At 40.1% G+C, this 19,742-nt stretch overlaps 1 protein-coding gene across 1 annotated transcript in view; it reads left to right on the forward strand.

Moving 5' to 3' along the window:
• LAMA3 (laminin subunit alpha 3) overlaps positions 1-19,742 on the forward strand; it is a 270,464-nt gene that overhangs the window by 80,307 nt on the left and 170,415 nt on the right. Inside the window, exons 5-8 of the mRNA XM_056138444.1 lie at positions 120-290; positions 2,938-3,029; positions 6,561-6,676; positions 9,962-10,080. Coding sequence (XP_055994419.1) covers positions 120-290; positions 2,938-3,029; positions 6,561-6,676; positions 9,962-10,080 — 498 coding nt within the window. The remainder of the gene's footprint in view (positions 1-119; positions 291-2,937; positions 3,030-6,560; positions 6,677-9,961; positions 10,081-19,742) is intronic.

Genomic DNA, 19,742 nt, shown 5'->3' on the forward strand with positions numbered 1-19,742 from the left:
CATCCAATGATTTAAAGAAACCAAGCGCTTAGGGGCATTGTTTCTAGTTACTTGCAGCTAAATTTTGATGAAAGGATTTTGCTTTCTTTTGTGCATATGTGTTTTTGTGGTTATTTTAGGTTGTGGTGTCCTTGATAAATGGCCGTCCAGGTGCAAAAAATTTTACCTTCTCTCACACTCTGAGGGAATTCACCAAAGCCACAAACATCCGCCTGCGTTTTCTCCGAACCAACACGCTTCTTGGACACCTCATCTCCAAAGCACAGAGGGACCCAACTGTCACCCGGCGGGTGAGTCCTGGTGCTCAGTGCCAGGAAGCACTTTGGCAATTTTGTTCTTTTGGTTTTTGCTTATCGCATTAATTGCCTTGAACTCTTTCAAGTCAACTTGAATCTCCTATGCCAGTTATGGTGTAGGGGGTTGGGTGCTTTCCTCTGAAATACCAGGTACAATTCAGGAGTCTCATGGTTGGAGGAAAACCACTATATTCCAAGAAGATGAAAAAACAAAAGATGATAAACTGACATTAGTCCATTTCTCCAAAGAATTATCAAGTCTCAAGGGCTTAGCAAAATAAAGCTTCATTTTCTGCTCATGTCACAAAGAAATGTGGGTCAGCAGATGGTGAGACTCCACACAGTCATTTAGGGAACCAGATTCTTCTGTCTAAGGCCCAACTGTCTTGTTGGGTCTGAGTCTGTTCTGGATCCCGGTGAGGAGACGGGGGCAGAGAAGGTAGAGCATGTGCCCGTGTTCCTAACCACACTTGCCTTAGCAGGAACTGGGGAGCAGCCTGCTGAGGGCAGGGGGTGCTACAGTGCCACCCGGTGAAGAAGAGCAAATGTAGATTTTGGTGAGCATAGAAACTGCTGTGCTGTGCATACAACCTGAACATCTTTCACTCAGTGTCAGGACACTATCTCCTGCCAACAGCACTTCTCAGCAGAATAAATACTGGTATGGCTTGGTGCTCCCCTCCCACTCCCTAAAATTATAATTGCACCTTCCCAAAGACAGCAGGAAATCAGAAAACAATAAACCCTATTGTTGCACCCATAAAGTTCAGTCCTTGGTGAAGGGCAGGAGCAGAGGGTGAGACTGGGAGATGCCACATTCTGTGTGCCTACAGGGTTTGGTTTCTTGTCTTGGTTATATCAGAGTCTGGAAAAGGAAGAGGGAGAGAAAAATAAGTTTGGAGCATTTTCCAGCAAGCATAATCCTCTTGGACAGTGGCTTTCTGTCTTTGCTGCTCCTTTAAGTTCTTGGGAGCTGCTGTAGGTGGGGATTACATGGGATCTGAGGGTGGAATTTACAGGGGAGAATGGGACTTTCTGATAAACTCTCTGCAGATTGTTTCCATTACTCCAGGTGGTTTGGAGTCTTGCCACAAATGTACCTCACCACCTTTCCCCCTCTAATTGTCTTTGTGGGAGTTGTAAGATTTGTGTTCATAAGTATATTTCGTAGCTAGATGGAGACTTTTATGGAGTGCCCCACAGTAATAATCCTGGACACCTCCCACCCATCCACCCACCCACCCACACACACACATGTGCGAGCACACGCGCACCTACACACACACACACACACACACATGCTCACAAACAATATCTAGGATGCATCTATGGATGAAAGAATTGAACCCCAGCCTTCTTGTTATCATATCCTTGTGTGCTGCTGGAGTGAATCTATTCTGAGTGTGCTGCTTATTTGTTGTGGCTCCTCTTAACACCATAGAGACTCTTGTATGGCAATCTGCCCCCAAGGCTTTGCTAAATGGTCTCAAAAAGCTCTCCAATACAGAATTTTCCCATATGAACAAGAGGCACGGCCAATGCCCTCAGACCAATCTACCAGGAAATTATTACCAGGAAAATGGGACATTTTAATATATTTTAAAAAATCAGAGCAGAACACTGACATAGACTAAATAGAGTACATCATGATGACTAAACACTAAGGAAAGACTCCTAAGCCCTCCTGGAATTTAAGGACTGCTCCACTGGCATTCTCCCCACTGGTAGTGTGCCCTCAACTAAGGAGGATTATTCTTCAACCCCAAAAACTCCTCATGGAATCCTGGACATCTGTTGCCAAGCCTTATAAGAAGTTGAGGAGGGGGCATATGTGCCACCCATTGTCTCTAGCAAAGAGGCTTTTCCAGATCAGAGCCTTGTCAATGAGCTGGCTTGTCCATGTTTGTGACCTGGTGTAGGGACTGGTCCCAGGCTGGGATCAAGCTCCCTCTGGCCTTTGGGGCTTTGGCCTCTGCCTCATTAACTCTGAGCAGGCACAACTTGAAGCACTGGGGCCGCTGCAAGTGTAGCTACTGTACCTGAACTGATTTCAAATAGTGTCTTCCCTCCCAGAATCTGAATCTAGTAGGCACAGAAATTTTGTGTATTTTTGGTACACAGCTAGGTTCCATGTATGAAATCTAGACTTTTAAACACTAAACTGGAAGCACTTAATTCCTTTCCAGGAAACTTTAGAATGTGATTCTTTTCCGAGGCAATTCCTGCAGGGTCAGGGAGATATGACAGCAGGTAGTGCATTTGCCTTGCCTTACCTGGATTTAATCTCCAATGTCATATATGGTCCCCTGAATCTTCCAGGAGTGATTCCTGGGTACAGAGAAAGGAGTAACCCCTGCGTACCACCAGAGGTGGCCCCAAAACCTAAATAAAATAATAAAATAAAATAAATAATGAAAAACACACTCCTTTGGCAGTGTGATATTAAATTTAATTGGAGAATATGTTTGTTTCTTTTGTAAGACAAATTGCATCTAGATGTGTTGAGAAGTTGTGTGGCATCAGACTGAAGAGAAATGGATGAGAAGGAAGTAGGGTGAGCACAGAGATGAGTGAAAGATTAGTAGTAAAGAGAAGTGTGCGTTGTTGTGTGGTAAAAATGAACATGTTTTTGTTGGATTAGTATTATTACAGCATAAAGGACATCAGCATTGGTGGGAGGTGTGTTTGCAACGGCCATGCTGAGGTGTGCAGCGCAAACAATCCTGAAAAACAGTAAGTGCACTGTTCAGATTTTTTAACATTTTGCTATGAATAAGTCTAATTGTTTCAATGAGGGTTTGTATCCTATTAAATATTTCTTAGTCCCTGCCCTTAACAGGAATGTCTCAAGGTCAACAAAGCATTGATGTGTGTGCCTTCCCTACTTCGACTCCACCCATTTTTCCTCTGGTCCCCAACCAGTCTATTGCAGACATAGACAATGTATTACATCATATGGCTGAGCCAGGATGAATCCCCCAAACCCTGGAACCCATTAACATTTGAGTAGAGTTAGCAAGAGAAATAGAACTTATTTCTGACTTCCCTTATTTGGTGGGGTCAAAAATGTCCACTTAAAGCTCTTATTTTATTTTTATGCCAGAAAGTGCACATAATACAAAGTTTATATGCACACAACACAAATGAACATAATATAATTGTAACCATTGGTCAGTGGTAGTGTTTCAAGCTCAGCATGTTGTTTATATTCCCATTGTACAGTCTCCAGATTACTTTTCATCAGTCCCACATTCTCCTTCCCTCAGTCCTTGGAAATCTCCACACTACTTTCATCTCTGAATCTGGTTACTCTTAGGTACCTATTGTCAGTGGAGTCACAGAATATTTGTCTTTCTATGATGAATTCATTTCACTGAGTCTGACGTCCTCGGGTTTTGTCATGTTGTAGCATGTGTCAGAATTTCCTTCCACCTAAAGGCTGAATAATATGTCAAGATAAAAATCCATATTTGGCTGATCCATTCATCTGTTGATAGACACTAGTTTACTGCCACCTTTTGGTTGTTGTGAAGAATGATGCTAAGAACCTGGGCAAACTCATTTTTGTTTTTTATTGAGATATTTCACATAAAATGATACATGGATCTTAAGTATTACATATTTGGCAATTAATTACTCTTGCACTAATTACCACTAAAAAAGGGATACATTTGAGGACTCGAAGTTGATAGATACTAGGTACAGGAATCATTTTCTCTCAGTGTATTTTTTTTTTAACTCTCCCCACTCCCTGTTAGTAGCACTTGTCCAAGCAAATTTGACTTTTAATCAGAAATTCTACTTCCTTCCAATATTGTGCCATTTTCAGGCTTGAGCATTGAGTTAGCTTCATGTTCAGGTGGAGGGACCAGCTGCCAATGTCTGCTGTATGCTTTGTGTCTCCAGCAATGATCCACAATTCCATCACCCATTCAGGGATTCGGGCTGTCTGAGTGGCAATGTGAGTCCCCAAGGTGACTAATTTCAGTCAGCAGGGACTTGTTCATGATTCAGCCTTTATAACCAGGAAGCCTCTGGAGTGTAGGGCCCTAGAAGTCTAGAAGTCAGGTCAGTGGGGTCCTGAGTTTGAGAAGGAACCATGTGGGAGAAATCAGGGTGCTCTGTCTGCTGTCCTTGAGTCTGAAAATGGTACCATATTGGAAGGAAGTAGAATTTCTGGGCGAGGGACTGAACTTCCTACTTGGAAGGACCGCCAAGTTTTTCTTTCTTTCTTTCTTTCTTTCTTTCTTTCTTTCTTTCTTTCTTTCTTTTTTTTTTTTTTTTTTTGCTTTTTTTGGGCCACACCCGGTAATGCACAGGAGTTACTCCTGGATCTGCACTCAGGAATTACTCCTGATGGTAATTGGGGGACCATGTGGGATGCTGGGAATCAAACCCAGGTCAGCCACTTGCAAGGCAAACATCCTACCTGCTGTGCTATTGCTCCAGCCCCAGGACCACCAAGTCTTACTGACCTTGTGGGGTTCTGTACCAAGCAGTTAATTTATCATTTGTTTTTTGGAGAGGGTGGGCCACACTTTTGGTGTTCTGAGGTTACTTAGGGTCACTGCTGACAGTGTTCAGGGGACAAGATGTGGTCTCTGGGATGGAACCAGGGTCAGCTGCATGCAAGGCAAGTTTATGACCTGCTACACTGTCTCTCCAGCCCCTGTAGTGAGTAATATCTGTGTGCACTGATCCTATCTTGATGTCTGGGCAACAGATTCAGAACAAGTTCCTTGCCTCTTCCTGCCTGATGACTGGCTTCTACAAGCTGATTTGCACAAATGATTTATGGAGGCATTCATAAGTAGAAGAAAAGCCTTATGTGGAAGGGTAATGTAGGGAGCCTTGCTAATGTAGGGAGCCAAGGTTATATAATCACACTTCTTCCTTGCTAACCAAACCGAATCCACAGTGGCAGAAAAAAGCTTTAACCAGGCACGCAGCCTTGCTGCCTTTGTGCATAGGACCCTGGGCCGATCACAGAGATGCCTCTGAACTTCCAAGCTGTCAACTCCAAGAGTGAAACTGCTCAGTTTCTTATTTCACTGAGCTCTCAATCTAAACAATAGACAGTGGCTTAAGAGAAGCTGAGGATCCTGGAGCCAGATAAGAAGTTTCCTGCGCACGGAGTGAAAGAGCTTTCTTGAAAAGGATTTCCTAGTCAACAGCCGCTCAACATGGTCCTATAGCAGATGCAGAGCTGAGGTGTCTGTGTTAGCCATTAGCCTAGGGAGGATGAAGTCAGAAACAACAATTATTTGAGGGCACTCATATAATTTTAAAATATTCAGTGTTTTAAATTGTTTTGCTGTGCTCAATTTTAATCTCCTGAGAGAATTAAATAGCTGGACTTCAAGCCATCTTTTCTAAATCTTTAATCTGATGTATACCAAATGTTTTGCTGGCTGAAAGGGTGCCCCTTAGAGAAGCCCATTTGGTCTCCAGCTGTTCTGGTTTCCTACTTAAATTTATGAATTATTTCACCTGGCAGCTGTGTTGGGTGGGAGAGGAATGACCCTCTCTCCGGGCACCCAGTGAAATACAGCAGCCCCTCTCTCTCAGAGGGTTGAGCCAATACCCAGGAGCACAATTGAGGGCCCCACATTCTTAGATGACAGGTTTGAATCTTCTCTCAAGCACAGATGAATGGGTGTTCAGAGCTGGCTTTCTAATCTGGTGCCATGACTATAACAATTTCATTTGACTTTGAGAGTTTGGGAGCTGATAGATAATCCTTTGAAACAATGTTTAGATTTAAACCCCTTTGCCTTGCTGAGTAATCTCAGCTTTGGGCCCTGTATAGTGCTGTTGTCTCTTGGTTTTATTGATTCTCTACTTGATCCTAGGTTGAGGGCAAGAGACCTGAGCTCGCAGGGCTAACTAATCCAGATTTGTGGTGCCTACATGTCAGCACTTGCTTGCTCATGCATTTGTTTTTTGTAATACAAAGTGGTAGGGAAGACAGGGTTAGAACTTTGGAGTGTCTATTAGCATTACTTGACCTTTGGTAAGTGTTTTAATATCTGCAGATCTTAATGTTTTATCCATAGAATAGAATGAGATGTTGGAGAGGGGGAGACCTTGGAATAACAGATGCAAAATGCCTTGTTCTCTCAATGATTCAACAAGAAATGGTATGGGAGGGACCATTCATATAAATGGCATGGGGTTTCTGTGTTCATGGGTCAGCTTTTCACAGAGGAGCTGGTCTGAATGGAAGCTCTTGCAGTAAAATCATGTGCCTCACGCCCTCGCCAGGTTTCGGTGTGAATGTCAGCACCACACATGCGGGGAGACTTGTGATCACTGTTGTGCGGGGTATAATCAGAGGCCCTGGCAACCCGCCATGCAGGAGGACGCCCACGAGTGTGAAGGTGAGTGCAGTGGGAAGGGCGCTGGGCACGGGGCCCTCATCTCCACTCATCCCCTTTCTGCCACAGGACTGCCACTGTGTCTGCTGTGTTCAGAGAGAGGGTGGCTTGTGCCAGGCGTTGGCTCGCAGGTCTGTTGGTCATTCACACAAAACTCGAAGACAGGAGGTGCAGGTGACCCCACTAAGTTCACAGGAGACCAGAGCTGACAGGAGTCATTCATGCATCCTGAACTTGCACTGTGTGCAGGGGTTGGGTTGGGTGCTCCAGCTGTGGACCTCTCCTTTAGCACCTGAAGGCCTGATGCAACCCTATTCAGTTAGAAATCTTTCCTGTTCCTTAGGTGTGACACTGAAAAAGAATCACAATTACTTTGGCGCCTGAGGTCAACTTGTCCAAATATGTTTTTTGCAGTACTGGGTGATCTTGTGGGCTGACAATGTCAGTCACAAGCATATCCTGTCAAGAGTTCCAGAGTGCTTTGAGAGATGTTAATGTTCTCAGCCCATAGCCAAGACTCAGGCTCCTCTGGGCCCAGGGATGTCACTGGATGACCCTTATCACTTTAGAATGAAGCCAAGGGCTTCCTTCTCTGTGACTCACCATTCTTCACCCCTGACAAAGGGAAGCTCATTGTCAAGGGTCATTTCTTCCATTACTTTCAGACTCAGGGTTAGGATAACTGGATTCTGCGTCATCACAGGCACACCAAGTTTAGAATTTGGTCAGTTTTCCTTACTGATAGAATCGTTAGTGGATGACATACTTTATTCCAGTACATATAAACAATGTTAAAAATTCTCCTTTCTTAAATTTTTAACTTATCGATTGTGTAAAATGGTAAATAGGAGCTCAGGTGATAGAATGTGCACAGGGCACTGATTTTGATACCTGGCAGCACATGGCTCAGCCAGGTAAGGCCCAGGTAGGTCCCACATGCTATTAGCCAGGAAACCACTGGCCTCTGCTGGGTTGAACCCTTGTCCCCAGAACTGGCAGGTGTGGACCCTAATAAGTGAAAAAAAATCTAATAGGCAATTTTAATAAGTAGATAAAACTTTTTAAAATGGCATATGGAAATCAGACAAATCCACTAGTTAAGTGCTTTCTAAATTCTACTTGCATTGCAATAATTTGAAATAAACAGACTTCTTAAGAATCAACCAATGCAGAAACATAAATGCTTTTCATTTAAGGCACTGCTGATGAAATGAAAATGAGAAAGTGTTCAGTCCATTAAGAATAGAGTGACGGGGGACTGGAGTGATAGTACAGTGGGTAGGGTGTTTGTCTTGCATGCGGCCGACCCGGGTTCGATTCCCAGCATCCCATATAGTCCCCTGAGCACTGCCAGGATTAATTCCTGAGTGCAAAGCCAAGAGGTAACCCTTGTGCATTGCTGGGTGTGACCCAAAAAGCAAAAAAAAAAAAAAAGAATAGAGGGACGGACTATTGGGATGGAGATATAGTACAGGGGTGAAGATATTTACCTTGCATAGGGCCAACCTGGCTTCAATCCCGGCACCACATATGGTTCCCTGCACATGCAATCCTCTGAGTGATTCCTGAGCACAGAACCAGGAATAATCCCTGACACCACCAGGTACGACCTAAAACACAAAAATAATGAAATATAAGAAGCAATAGGATAAATTGTTTAATTTCTAATTAAGTTGTCTTCTCTTATTTATTTAGTTAGGTACTTGCATAAAATATAGAGTATGTTTGTATGCCTTGGAAAAATTTGCATAGGTGGAATTTGATTAATATATTCTGACTAAGGAAAAATAAATTTTATTTACATTAAATCTTTTATTTTGGCAATGATTAAAATTCCAAATGGATTAATATTATATTTCCTAATAACATTTGAAGTACTTATAACCAGGAAATTATTTAAGAAGTAAAATTAGCAATAATTTTATATCTGAATGCCACTAGTAAGTAATATTTCATCAGATATCTTTGTGTACTTTTCATATATACTTTAAATATTTGAGATTATAATATCTCTAGGGCTGGAGCGATAGCACAGCAGTAGGGTGTTTGCCTTGCACGCAGACAACATGGCCGACCCGAGTTTGATTCCTCCACCCCTCTCGGAGAGCCCGGCAAGCTACCGAGAGTATCTTGCCTGCATGGCGGAGCCTGGCAAGCTACCCGTGATGTATTCGATATGCCAAACACAGTAACAACAAAGTCTCCAATGGAGATGTTACTGGGCCCGCTCAAGCAAATCGATGAACAACGGGAGAACAGTGAACAGTGACAATATCTCTATATAATTTTTTATTTGTTTTATTTGGGGACCACACCTAGTGGTGCTCAGAGCTTATTCCTGGCTCTGTGGTTAGGGATTTCTCCTGGCAGAACTCATATGGGGTTCTGGGGATTGAATCTGGGTCAGCTGTATGTGAGGCAAGCATCCTACCTGCTCTACTATCTTTCTAGTCCCATCTCTCTATATAATTTTATGTCATAATCCTTTTTACCTACTAGTTCATATATTCTCCTATATTCTTAAGGACACTTTGAAATCCATTTCGATGGCACACAGACTATTTTAATGTCATTCTATCAGATCTTATTAATTTCATGTAAAACATGAGCAGCCAATAGTCAAGAAAATATTATTTGCTAAACCATTTCCTGTAATTAGACATGAAGATCACTTCTAGTTCATTGATATCCTAAATAGTGCCGAGATAAAAAGTCTAGAGTTTTGATTGAGAGAGTAGGTTTTGAAATCCATCACAGACATTTAAGGATTCTCTCTGTGTTTCTTATGCAATGTGGCTAATATGAGTGCTTCCCTTAGCCTGTCTACACCCAGCCTTCCCAGTGGGCAATAGGGATAATAGGACTTACCTTCGAGAGTTGTTGTGCAGGTTAGTGGAGATTTGGCATGTAAAAGACTTCTTTTGCAGCATATAAAAAATCAGTTATTCTTATTATTATTAATAATAGTAGTAGAAATATTCTTTTAGTACATGACATTTGATTGGCATTTTGACTTATCTTGTTGTAATTATGTTTCTTTAAAAAAGAAGTAGCAAATGAAATAAAATATCAAATGAAATGCCACTGAATATCAAATAAAAAGATTAAATTACATATTGTCACCAGCTGATTTTTACATCAAAGATCCCTAATATTTTCCTTTATGTCCCTGGTATGCCTGAATAGACTTTATTGTAACTCAGTGAGAAATGTTACTATCTGGGGAATTTACTAAATGTCTCATTGTAATGATGAACTACTAATAGCGTTCTTTTTTTTTTTTTTTAGCATGTAACTGCCATGGCCATGCCAGAGACTGTTACTATGACCCAAATGTTGAAAGGCTCCAGACAAGCTTGAATTCCCAGGGCATTTATGCAGGTGGAGGAGTCTGCATTGACTGTCAGGTGAGGCAGCTATTTAATTCAAAATGGGAGTATCATTGGGAAAAATGAGCAGTCAGTAAGGCTTAATCCAAAATGACGTCAAGAAAGTTTGATGCAATTGTTTTCTGAAATATTTTTTCACTTTTGTACACAAAAGCATAGAGTGATAATATTAAGAGCAGATGAAAAGATCTGATATTACAAAGAGCACTAATAGAGATAGAGACATTTCATTCTGATAGAAGGGGGGTAAATATACCCGGGAGACAGAGCAAAATAATAATAGAAAAAAGGAGTAAATCCAAAGATGATAATTTAAAAAGGCCAATAAAATGAACAAACTCAAAACTTCACTGATCAGAAAAAAAGAAAAATTACCAAGATTATATACAAAAGTAGGTTTATTACTGAGTAGCCATCAGCATTAAAAATCAATCTATAGAATAATAAAAATAGAAGTATCGTTAAATTACTATTAGATAATTCTAATACATATTTTATGATAAAGCTCTTAGCAAACTAGGAATAGAAGTGGGTTTCTGCAATCTGATAAAGTGTGTTATGAAAAGTGTTCAATAACATGGCATTAGGGGTAAGATGTTGAATTGTTTCCTTAGTAAGATTAGAAATAAGGCAAGGGTTCTGGCTTTTTACCTTTTCTGTTAAGTAGTTGCCTAGAGGCTCTAACAATTACAATAAAGCAGGAAAAGTAAATAAAAGGTAAACAAAAGTAAATTTAAAGATTGGGAAAACAGAAATGGGGATATGGTTCGAAAGCAAGGAGCCCACGCGCGATTCTTTTGAGTCATCTTCAATACCTGCCACAACATGGTCTTCTCAGCTGGGTGCCTCCCCTGAGCACCATGCTGGGAGTAGTTACAGTAGGCCAGAAAACTGAAACAGAAACAAAAATATTGGAACAAAAGAACAACCCCATCTATTTATAGATGATGTGACTGCTTATGTAGAAAACTTTAAGAAATATACAAAACAACTACTAGAACCAGATGATTTAATTAAATTGCATGATGCAAAGATAATATAAAAATTAATTTTGTATATGAATATCAACATCAAACAATAAGAAAACAAAACTCAATTTAAAACATAAGTTGAGTTGTATCATAGAATATAAAATACTTAGAAATATATTTGGCAAAAAACTTGCAAGTCATCCTCACTAAAGGTAAAAATCATTGCCAAGATGTTTTGCCAAGATAAAAATAGCTAAATAAATGGAAGATATAACTTATTTATGAATTATAATATTCAATATTATTAAGATTTCAGTTATTCTCAGATTGATCTCAAGATTTAATGTAGGTGGGGTAAAAATTGACAAGTGAATTCTAAAATTTGTAAGACTGTGTAAACCTGACATGTCCATGGCCTTCCAGAGGAAGCAAAATAAAACTGAAGATAGTCTTACTGTAAGAATACAAAATTACAGTTTTGGTAGCTGGAGCGATAGCACAGCGGGTAGGGAGTTTGTCTTGCATGCGGCCAACCCAGGTTCGATTCCCATCATCCCATATGGTCCCCTGAGCACCGCCAGCAGTAATTCCTGAGTGCAAAAACAGGAGTAACTCCTGAGCATTTCCAGGTGTGACCCCAAAAAGAAAAAAAATTACAGTATTCAAAATAGTGTGATATCAACATAAGGAAAGAAAACCAGAACTAAATAACAGACTAGGGAGTGTAAAAACAGATCCACACTTTTGTGGGAATTTATTTGACTTTTGTTAAAATAACAAAGTATCTAGGAGACAAGGGGAGAAATTTCTTTAACAAGTTTTTTGGGAAGAATTAAATGTATTTCTATGGGAAGATAATTCTTGACTCTACCTCAATCATACCCAAAAACAAAACTGAAGGGATCTGACCTATCGTGAAACTCCAAAGCATTACAGAAAAGAATAAAGGAGAATGTGTTTGCAATTTGGAAGATGAGTGAGATTTACTTAGGTCATAGAAAACAGTAAGCATGAAAAATGGACAAATTAGACTTCACCAAAATGAAAAACATCTGTTCACAAAAGATTCTATTAAGAAAATGAATAGACGAGTTACAGATGGAGAAAAATTATTCTCAAAACATAAATCTGACAAATGGTTGACTTCAAGGATGTATAAAGAATACCCACATTCAATAATGAAAGAACAAATAACCCAATAAAAATTGCAAAATATTTGAACTGTATTAAAAGTACAGTGTACTTCTATAAACTACTACTCTACAGAAGTAGATAGCTGGATGTCAAATGTGCCTACAAAAAGGGCTTACCATTGTTATAGAATTAACCTGAAAATCACAACATTTAACCCCAATTTTGGTGACCATGTGAAGTAATCACCTCAGTCATGTGTTAGTATGTAAGTTAAAGATGGTACAGCCTCTTCGGGGAAACGTCTGAAAATATTTTTTTTAAATAAAATTAAGCATGTATCTATCTATGACTCACAAATTTCATCCTTAAGACTTGGCCCTGAGAAACGAAAGTATATGGTCTTAATTAATTAATTGTATGTAAGTAGGTGCTATGATTTACAAAGGTGTCCATTGTAGAGTTTCAGGCATACAATGTTCTAATTCCAGTCACATCACCAGTGTCAGTTTCCTTTCAGCAATATCCCCAGGTTCCCTCCAACTCCCAAAGCCCGCCTCCTTAACAGGAACAATTTAAGTTTAATTGTTGTAGTTTGGGTTCCATGTTTAAAGTACTGTTGGCTCTGTGGTTTCCATAGATGCATATACCACACTTTGGCACCACCCATTTATCCTCTTCATTTCTCTCCTTCCCTAACCTTTCATTTCTGCAATATAGAGCCAATAGTTTTCTCACCTTTGAAACCTTCCATTCTCTTATATTATTCTGTGTACCACAGATAAGTGAAAACATTGGGTATTTGTTCTTCTACTGACTTGCTTCACTTAACATGATTTCCTCCAATTCCATTCAAGTTGCAGTGAATTGCACACTTCCATCATTTCTTGCAGCTGCAAGGTATTCCAATGTATATGTCTACTATACCTCCGCTCCTCTCGGAGAGCCCGGCAAGCTAACGAGAGTATTTGATATGCCAGACACAGTAACAACAAAGTCTCCAATGGAGACGTTACTGGGCCCGCTCGAGCAAATCGACGATCAACAGGAGGGCCTTTTATCCATAGTGTTAGAGAGTGGCCTGAGAGAGTTCATGTCTACTATATTTACATTATTCATTCATCTATTATTGAACATGTAGGTTGATTCCACAATCTAGTTCTTGTGATAAGTGCTACATTGAAAAGAGGTGTGCATATGTCCTTTGGAGGTAGATACAGAGAAATGTAATCACTGGGTTATATGGAAGTTCTATTCTTAGATTTTTGAGAAATCTCTGTACTGTTTCCATAACAGTTGAACTAGACAACATTCACACCAGCAGTGGATAAAAGTTCCTTTTTAAACCACACCTCTGCCAACACAGCTTATTTTCTAGAAATTTTCCTATGTGCCATTCTCAGCGGTATAAGATGATATCTCATTATTGTTTGGATTTAGATTTTCCTGATAATTAGTGATAATGAACACTTTTTTATGTGTCTTCAGGCCATTTGTAAGTCTTCTTTGGAAAAGTGCCTATTCATTTTCTCCATCAAGTGTTTTGATTTGAGTTTTTGGATTTTTATGTTATTGATCTTTGTAAGTGCTTTGTATAATTTGGATATTAATCCTTTATTTAACATGCAAATATTTTCTCCTATTCAGTAGTGTGCCTTTTAGTTTTAGCCATGTTTCTTTTGCTGCACAGAAAAGTTTTAATTTAATGTAATTAAATTTGATTATTTTGTTTCTGTTAGCTTTGCCTATGTAATCATATCATTGAAAACACCTTTGAGGAGCAAATCATATCATTGAAAACACCTTTGAGGAGCACCTTGGAGCATTTTACCTTTGTTTTTCATAATGTATTTTATGGATTCTGGTCCAGTCTTACAGTTTGGTAGACTTTGAATTGAGATTTTTGTGAGATATAGATTCAACTTCCTTTTATTTTGGCTATCCAGTTTTCCCAGTGTGATTTGTTCAAGAGGCTATCTTTGCTTCATGTAATCTGCTCCTTTGATGTAAATTTATGTTCCATAGATTTGGGGGTTCTCATCTCACTGATCAGAGAGTCTATCCTTATTCTAGTTCCAAGCCATTTTGTAAATCACAATGTCAAAAAAGGAACATATAACATACATCAATGGGATCATTTAAATGAAATTTATGAAAACTAGTATATAGGTAAAAATCAGAACTGTGGTTGACTAATAGATGGTGCTAGGGATTAACTGGGGAGGATCATAGGGACACTTCCGTGATAGTATTGTTCTATATTTCAATACAGATTTGAATTTCACATGTATCTGTATTGGATATTCACTAGGTGAATATACAATGAAAAGGTTTGCACTTCTATAAGTTTTACGCCAAAAGGGTTAAAATGAAGTAAATGCTGTATTCAAGTTATTATAAGTATGCAAAGTTTTAGGGGAAAATAACTGAAATTTCAAATTTATTTGGAAAATCATAAAAAATAAGCTGAGTTAGTGTATTGGTTGAGGAATGAGTAGAGGGATAAAAATGTTAACTATGTAGGTGGTACATTTACCATAAACTTTAAAATTTCTAATAAAACCTTCAGAGGAAAGAGCAATGTAATAAGGCAAGGAGCACAACAGTTTGGATTGACTCCTTGATTTCTTTCTCTTTGATGAAGTGTTATTGATTAAAGTTCAGATTACCTATGGAAATAATGTTATTATTTTTTAATTATTTAAATTTTTAATTGAATAATGGTGATATAGACCCTTACAAAGCTGTTCCTGATTGGGTTTCAGTCATACAGTGCTCCAACACCCATGTACCCTGGGGACCCAAAAACACATAACAGAAACACCATCTGCATTCCTATGCAGCACTATTCACCATAGCCAGTATCTGGAAACAATCTGAGAGCCCAAGGACAGAGCCCAAGGATGAAGAAACTATGGCACATCTACACAATGGAATAATATGTGGCTGTTAGGAAAATGAAGTCATGAAATTTGCCTTTAATGGATGGACATGGAGAGTATCATGCTAAGTGAAATGAGTTAGAAGGAGAGGAACATATATAGAATAACTGCATTCATTTGCGGTATATAGAAATAATATTTTGAAAGTACTTTGTCATCATCAGTACAGAGAGTCTTTGAGTTCTTTTGTAGAGAACTAAGTCTTAAGCTTGCTCCCTCACTGGTTATGTCCTTGTTGTATTCAATTGTTAGTCTGAACAATTTCCAAGTTGTTTGTCTCCACTCTGCCTCCACCTGCTGCATGAACACAATCAAGATCCATACAGAGGTGGGGTGGGGTGGGGAAGTGGGGGGTGGGAGGGATACTGGGATCAGTGGTGGTGAATAATGGGCACTGGTGGAGGGATGGGTATTCGATCATTGTATGACTGAAACCCAAGCACAAAAATGTGTAAGTCTACAACTGTACCTCATGGTGTTTCACTAATAAAAAAATTAATTAATTAAAAAAAAGATACACACAGAGATTGATGCTGGAAAATGTGCACTGGTGAAGGGATGGGTGTTTCAACACTGTATGACTGAAACCACGCACGAACAGCTTTGTAATGGTCTATCTCATGGTGATTCAAATGAAAAAAAAAACTTGAAAAGAAAAAAGAAACATACAGAGGAAATGTGTTTTTATCTCCTCCTGCTACAAATCGCACAAATAGATGGAAAAGATATCAAACAATAAAAAGAGAATCCACAATAACATGAAAAATAAGAGTGGCATCAATAGAAATCAAGGGAGGGAATAAGAAGAGACAGATGGGAAGCCATGGAGGTGGGCAGGGCTATTTTGATGGTGTATCTAAGTGGTATAGCTAAATGACCAACCACAGAGTCAACAACACTGACTGTGAAGATGGCAGGCTTGGGATGGGGGGGCTGGAGGCAACCTGGGAACTCTTGAGGAGGGAAGTTGATGGTGGGATGTTGTATGTTTAAAACTCAACTATAAATAAGTTTGTAAATTGTGATACTTTACTAAAATCAAATACTTCAAAAAAATTTAAAAAGCTAGAAAGTAGAAGCATATCAAGGCAGGAAAGTACTGTTTGTGGTTATTGAATGATTAGAGATAGTCTAAGAGGCAACTGGTTATTTAACTTCGGTACTGCAAAACAAGAGGAGAAAGAAGTTCTCTCTGTCGTTATCTCTTCAATATCAGGGGAGTAATCCAAGTATGAGGGCCCCACCCTCATGATCTGATTTCCTCCCAGAGCTCACATGGTGATACATGACATAGGCATCAACACATGAGGTGTGGTGGAAACAAACATTAAAGTCAGAGCATGGGCCACCTGGATGTCTCCAGGCAGTTCTCTGTAGTGCTTGAATGAAGAAATAGAGAATGAAGAAATAGCAGCCATTGGCTCTGGGATGATGACTGGATTTAGAGTCCACATAGGGAAGCTGGTCCTGGTGCTTTTAGGTGGCCAGTAAGCCAACAGAAAAGGAATCAGATTTTTAGTCTCTGGGGCAAGTGGTTTTCAGAGATATTCTTATGTGATATTGCTTTTATTTTTATTTCTTGGGTTTACTGTGTTAAGTATAGATGTGTGATAGTTTAACAGGTAGCCACTTTCTTTAATTTCTCATGTAAGACCTCAAAGGATGGAAGAATGAGTCAGGGAGCATTACAGCAGAAAGGACAATATAGCAAAGAGTCTGGAGAGCGAGCTGGAGGTGTTGGGATGGAAACTTAGGTAGGAGGCTTCCTGATAGAGTGAGGCCATGGCAAATTGGAGGGGGGCAGGTTATCCCAGTTCTGCCCAAACAGAACCCCTAGCAGCTGCTTGCTCCCAAAATTCAAATTCACGGCTATGCCCCTGGCTGTCCTCCATCATCTCGCAACAGACTTCACTGAGATATTAATATGCTGAAAATTTGTGTATGTAGGTTCTGTGTCTGAAATCTCCGGACTTTCTGGGTTCTGGATGGGCTACTTTCCCCCACCTCTCTGTACTTCTGGAAGCCCTGATAGTCACAGTCACACCCCAAAGCCACCACTCGTTTAAGGGGGGGAAAAAGCCACTCCAGCTGTAACTCCTTGAACATGATGACCTCTTAGTACCCATATTGCAAACCATAATGCACAAAGGGGGGGGGGGGGAGAGAGAGAGAGAGAGAGAGAGGGAGAGAGAGAGAGGCAGGCTGGGGGTGGGGTGGGTGGTGATGGGAGGGAAACTGGGAAACTGGTGGTGGAAAATATACCCTGAGATGGGTGTTGGAACATTGTATGACTGAATACCAATATGAATAGTTTTGTAATGGTCTATCTCACAGTGATCCAATTTAAAAAGGGAGGGGGGGAAAGTGAGGCCACGGGGTAGATGATTGGTGGCTTCCTAATAGCTTTTAAATAATTTTTAGAACAATTTTGTGACTTATTATCATAAATGTTTCTTTTATATACCTATTTCATATAGATATATGTATACCAGAGTCACATTTTAAAAAAGTCAGTGGAAAAAGATTAAGGAACTCTGGTCTAGCTGGTAGTCTCTACGTGTTCGGCCACAGCCCAGGTACAACCCTGGTTTCATCAGAAAATGAACCCATCCATAAAAGGCATGGTGAGACTAAGAAAAAGGCAGAATTCTCTCAGTTAATTAAGGGAGAAGCTTCCAGGAGCAAAGGAACTTACTGACGAGGCTTAATCGTGGTTGGCTGCAATATGAGTCATTTTTGGCACCAGTTCCCCTCACCCCACACCCCCGTCTCAGTTTTTCTAGAGGCTTTAGTTGTAGTCTGTGTGTACAATCACCTATAGCCTCAGAAACATGTCACACTTTCTAGGCTGCATCTTTGGAGCAGAATTTGGAAAAGTTCATTTTCAAAGCCTCTGACTATCCCGGGCTCAGGCTGGTAGGTCACTCCCAACAGTCCCATTCATTTATTTTTTTAGTTGAATCACAATGAGATACAGCTACAAAGTTGTTCATGATGAGGTTTTCAGTCTTATAATGTTGCAGTCAGTCCTATTCTTTTGATTGCCTCTGTCAACACCATGCACTTCTGAGATTCTCAGAAACTGGAAGCCAGCATTGTGGGTGTGGCAAAGGAATTGATGGAGAGTGAGAAGTGGAGAGCTGGAGTTTAGCTGATGGCTGTAAGTAGTTTGGAAAGTTCTGCTGGGAGGAATTGGGACCTGAGGATTTTCAGGCAGAGCCTGGGTTTCAGGTGAGCAGCCCACAGCATGCCTCTCTGGGTGTGTCCAGAGAAGAGTACCAGAGAGGCTGCCTCAACTCTCCAAATCTTCCCCGCCTAGAGTCAGCACACACACTACTCTCTGGCTGTGGTAACTGAGGTGTTGTCATGTTAAATACTTTGCAAAGGAAATTCCAAGAACCATCCTGCACTGAGATTGATTCTCGCAGTACCTGTAGTATAAAAATGCCAGAACCACCACCACCTTTGGGGCTCCTTTGGGCCTTGGTCCAAACATAGCCATACCTCTTTTCAATAAAGTGCAGTCTTGAGGGGTGTTGCATGTCCTAGAGAATCACTGGATGTTTGAAGGCTGATGCTTCATGACTGAAGTTTGTGGAAGAGGAGAAAGCTGGGGTGCATGCTTCAAGAGAATTTGTCCTCATTCTCTACTCCAAAGGAGGCAAATCACGGAGCCAAGGTTAACCTGTTGTCTTGTGGGTACAATAAGTAACAGTGGCAATGAGAAGGGTTGAGAGGTTAATTGGTAGTCAGCGGAAGAAAAGGTAAACTTCTGCTGCCTTTTTATTCACCCCAAATGATTTTTCATGTAAATATGAAGTTGGAGAAGTGGCCAGTGTGGATTTAGACCTCAGAGCTTAAAGTGAATTCAGATTTTAGCCCACAGACCAGAAGTGGGCAGTAAATAAAAGTCTGTCATTAATAAAAATAATCTAAAATGGGGTACCGGACATAGAAAGGGTCTTTGTTCTCCCCTTTGTGTTTCTCTGCAGACCCTTTTTTGGGTCAAAGTGTGTGTGTGTGTGTGTGTGTGTGTGTGTGTGTGTGTGTGTGTGTGTGTTTAGCTTCCTATTTCTTTCCTTTCATTAATGAAAGAACACTGCCTTCTTAATTGTTTCCAAATCGGAGAGCAAGGGGCAGAATTAAGCTGGGGCCCTGGTGTATGGTTCTTGGAAACTGTTGATGCATGTTGGGTAATTGAATTTTGTGGCAATTACAAGGATTAACCATGAAGTATAAAAAGCCCTCTAGTACTGTGTCTTAAATGAGCTCTGTGTATGAGATTCACGCCTGCATTTTCCATTCATGTAACAGAAATGTTTGGGAAATGGTTTTATGACTGAACTACAGATAAAATTAGAACTTCAAGTGAAGAGGTTCTGTATATGTAATTTCTTCCAAAACTGAGCAGATAAAAATGCATATATGGCCTTTATTTCCTGGGTTAAACCTAACTGTGATTTATTATCCATTCATCAGTTCTTCTAAATAGGACTTTGAGGATTCATCCTCTTGAGGTTTTTTTGTTTGTTTGTTCACTCTATATCAGGTGCTTCATTAGGCAAGTTCTATAGCAAAGGGAAAAATTTTGTCTAGTTTATAGAACTTAACCCCTTTTCCTCTTCTGCCAGGAAAA

The sequence above is a fragment of the Sorex fumeus genome, unplaced genomic scaffold (genome assembly GCF_029834395.1).
Source record: "Sorex fumeus unplaced genomic scaffold, SorFum_2.1 ptg000128l, whole genome shotgun sequence".
Taxonomy (NCBI): domain Eukaryota; kingdom Metazoa; phylum Chordata; class Mammalia; order Eulipotyphla; family Soricidae; genus Sorex; species Sorex fumeus.